Below are 3,880 nucleotides of genomic sequence, written 5' to 3'. Positions count from 1 at the left end.
AAGGGACCACGTGCCTAGGGGCGTTACATGGCGCTAATCTAATCTAATTAAGTTGTTAAAGCGATTCAACGCGCTAGAAAGAGCACACCCGTCATCCATGATTTATTATTAGCATTATATTCTATATAATTACTGAAGTGATTGTAACGTGGCTTCGGAGATGTGCCAGTCACAAAAGAGATAAGGTTATCACTGCCATCTAAGTTCCAGTAAAGAACCAGAGTGATTCTGTTGATTCTTTTCACCCCCTTTGTAGCATCTTTAGTAGTAAGGGGCCATGATAGGAGCATACGAAACAAAAGAGCAGTTATCAGGCATGTTGGAAATATCTATGGGTTTATAATCGGCAGCCGCTAGTGAAGCTTGTTTCTGGCTTTCATTGACCAAGTTCTTATCTACACGAGCACTTGCTCTGGATATTACATGCTAGCCATTTGAATGTTGATGTTTATTTATATATAGAATATATTTATATGGGTGGGATTGTCGGTGGGATTGAAGAGATACGTTACCAGAGTAATATGTCCTGCAGGAATATTTTTATTTTGACCAGAGTGATATATAGTTGGAATTCATTTCCAACATCTATCACGCGCTTTAAATAAAAGTTCATTCAACTGAGTTTTATTCCATCTTCATGTTGGCAAGCGGTGACAAGATGTCCTAAAGAATAGCATTAATGGGGTAGGTGGGGGGAGAAATGTTTATTAAATATGTTCCCAGTTCGATTTTGAAAAGTATTTACTAGAGTTTGAAATATCCAAATATCAAGTTTTCCAATATGTATTATAAGAGAGACAGATGATTTCAACCTGGAAGATGATATAAAACTCTGTGATACCCTATACATCTAACATATTTCCAATAAGAGACATACATTTTTTTAAATCCGTTGATTTACAATTGAGTCTTTGTACAAATTTGAATACAAAACACACTATAGTTTGCTACATTTTTCTGACATGAGCATCGACCAAAAAGTTAACATTCTTAACTCAACACCAAAACAAAGTGGGATCCTACTAAGTTCGCCAAAACGTAATGCTTATAATTTTCTAAAATAAAATAAAATTGTACATGAACCTTTTCAATTAGTTTACCATGATCACAACCCTATATTTCACATCCACAGAATAGTATTGGTTTTGGTCAAAAAGATAGATTTGACACTTTAAGGAGAGATTGTGTAAACGTGCTTGATGGAAGACATAATACATTGCTCTTGTTGCTTGGTCACAGATTGTAACAGATTTGGAAAATTTATTTTGACTTTGGAAATAAATACCAAGATACTAAAATTCATCCACAAATCCAAATAATTCTCATTCAAAATAGATTTCCTTTTTTGTCAGTTTTAGTTCCACCGAGAATACGGACCTTCGTTTTATCAGTGTTTACAGTTAATTCCACAAATTACAATACGTTTCAAAGCAATCAAGTGATTTCTGAAGCCCAATAGGACATGGCAAGAGCTCTCACTTTTGTTGTACACCAGTTTCTGACCACAAACAACTTCAATATAAAGCAAAGGTCAGGGCTTTCGCCAGCCATGTCACCCACAAAACATATTTAGGATCATCTTGACCAGAGCATCCGACGCCGTCCCAATCCTCAAATGAACAGACAGAGATCTTGCAAGCACTGGGACAGCAATGAAGGGAAATTCCTGATGACGTCATTAGACGCCTAACGACCTCTGTCCGACGTCGTGTGCACGCTTGTATGTCTGCTCGTTGAGGCCATACACATTATCGATACATTGGCATTCATTTAGTGACAGTAATGATCATGGAAACTCACATGTGGTCCTGAGTGTAATCTGTGAAATCGTCCATTTTACCCCTAGTGCTGTGTTGAATCTGTGATGTTGACACCTGATGGTCAATAGTGTGTTTATCAGAGTTTATATCTCGCCAAATGATTATACTTTCAAATACAACATTTGCATCAACATTGGGTTGTTGTTTTTATCAATAGTTTTGGAAAGCTGATCGGTATTCTTTCTTATGATCGTCAGTTGATGATGTTAGTCGTGTCAGCATAATGTCTTTGTGTTGACAAATCTTTTTGTCTATCAATCAAATTGTCATCAGAGTTAAAGGGGATCCTCTTTGATTTTAGGGAACCTTTTCCCTGTAGGGTAGTACTGCGACACTTTCACCGGACCAAGAATATGCTTCATACTATCTTTTATTTTCAACTTCTTCCCATCATCACCCCTGATGCCAATCCTAGGAGTGTCTTCTTCCTGAGGCTTAGGGTTCTTCCACAACGGAAAATATGAGAAGTAACGTCGATTGTTGGTATGATACATCAAAGGATCCTTCTTCCACTTCTTGAATCCAGCATCTGCCAGAGCCAAGAGGTATGCCTGTCTGTGGATGTTAGGATCTATGGTGGAGGCTGAAGAGTTTGCGTCTGACCTGAAGGAGCGTCTAGTACTACCTCGAGACCCACCCCTTTCAACTGCATCTGGTGCCTTGAGTTGATCCGCTCCTGTGTCTACCTTCTTAGCGTTCTTCTTCTTTCTTTTCTCGGTCTTTGCCAAGGGACCAGAATCTTCTGTTTTGTCAACTAAGGTTGTATGTTTCCCCGAGCATGTAACAGAGTTGTGGGATGAACTAGTCAGACTTCTTCTTATCTTTGATGGTGATTTGACAAAAGAGCTGGAAGATTTGATTCCATCCCCTTTGATTGGTTTCCCGCAACCAGCACATATCCCTGTCCGGGAGATACACCACAGCTCATGTCCGCCCTTCATACAACACTCTCTGCATTCGACCATTTTAGCATTAACATACAAACAACTGCACCATTTATCTGAATTCATCCTTGCGCTGTAAACCTCCGGAGAGGTCAGAAGTGTTTCTCTCGATGCAGTTGCTGATGAGGTGATGCTATAGGGCCTACTGATGGGAATATCAACCGTTATTTCAAGACTCTTCTGTTTAGGGCTATACTTCTCCGATGAGCCTTTGTACTTAACAAACACCTCCATGGCTCTCGTTTCTGGGATTTCCCCTTCATTCTCCTCCTCGGACCAATGACCAAGACCAGAAATATCAGTAAAAAAGGTGATAGATTTCTTTTTTCTTCCCAACCCAGCGATTCCATCAGTCAATGTACTGTATTCTCCATCACCATCAGACCCACATCTTCTCAATTCGGTTTCGTCCATAAAATTCTTTGTTTTATCATCCGCAGCTGAGTTTCCAAGATTGTTTCCCAGAGAAGGGAGGACAACTCTTCCCATGGACTGCCGTAGTGACCCTGAACTAGAAGTCAATGTCCTGTCTCGAATATAGGGAAGGTATTCCAAGTCTGTGTCTTCTTTCCCATCGAGTATGGATGGGATTACGATCCTGTTTGGCTTTGTGTTCATTAAATGTATGTTCGTAGCGTGCTCTGCCTCCTCATCCCGTTCGCCGAGGTAGTTTTCTTCACGGGCATTGTGGTATGGGTTGCCCATTTCTTTATAACACAAGATACAATTGGTCTTATGGGTCGATGTTGATGAAAACTGCAAAAATAGATAGACTATCTTATATAAAGTGAGTGAGTTGGGTTTAATGCTTATTTCAGTTAAATCAGAGCTTGTCAGCTCGATGTTGGAGGAAAGCCCAAAGTGATGTAGGTCTTGTTCGTTTCCCACTTTGGTGAAACCAACCAGCATGGGTATGATGATGACAAACCAAGAAACATAATCGAACGAACCGAAACTGAAACCCACTATTATAAGCTTCTGGTACGTCAAAGGGACATAATTCACAGGGTATCCCCTCACACAAAGAACAAATAACAATACGTTATATGTCTAATCGGTAAGAAGAAGAAATAAAGTCATTTATTGTGAAGAGCATTTTCCCAAGCCTAATAGCGA

The 3,880-nt window shown here is 39.6% G+C and overlaps 1 protein-coding gene across 1 annotated transcript; it reads right to left on the bottom strand.

The window, feature by feature from the left end:
* Window positions 1-2,095: 2,095 nt before the first annotated feature.
* On the bottom strand, window positions 2,096-3,469 carry LOC139470571 (uncharacterized). Its single transcript, XM_071252915.1, has one exon. It carries the CDS (start codon window positions 3,467-3,469, stop codon window positions 2,096-2,098), a length of 1,374 nt encoding a protein of 457 aa, XP_071109016.1.
* Between the last annotated feature and the right edge of the window lie 411 nt (window positions 3,470-3,880).

The sequence above is a fragment of the Haliotis cracherodii genome, unplaced genomic scaffold (assembly GCF_022045235.1).
Source record: "Haliotis cracherodii isolate W230 unplaced genomic scaffold, xgHalCrac1.p SCAF_1, whole genome shotgun sequence".
Classification (NCBI taxonomy): Eukaryota; Metazoa; Mollusca; class Gastropoda; order Lepetellida; family Haliotidae; genus Haliotis; species Haliotis cracherodii.
Note: the sequence above shows the minus strand (reverse complement) of the source record. Positions and strands in the feature narration are given on the sequence as shown.

Coding starts and splice junctions, on each gene's coding strand:
- LOC139470571 (XM_071252915.1), bottom strand. CDS start 3,469: ATGGGCAACCCATACCACAATGCCCGTGAAGAAAACTACCTCGGCGAA.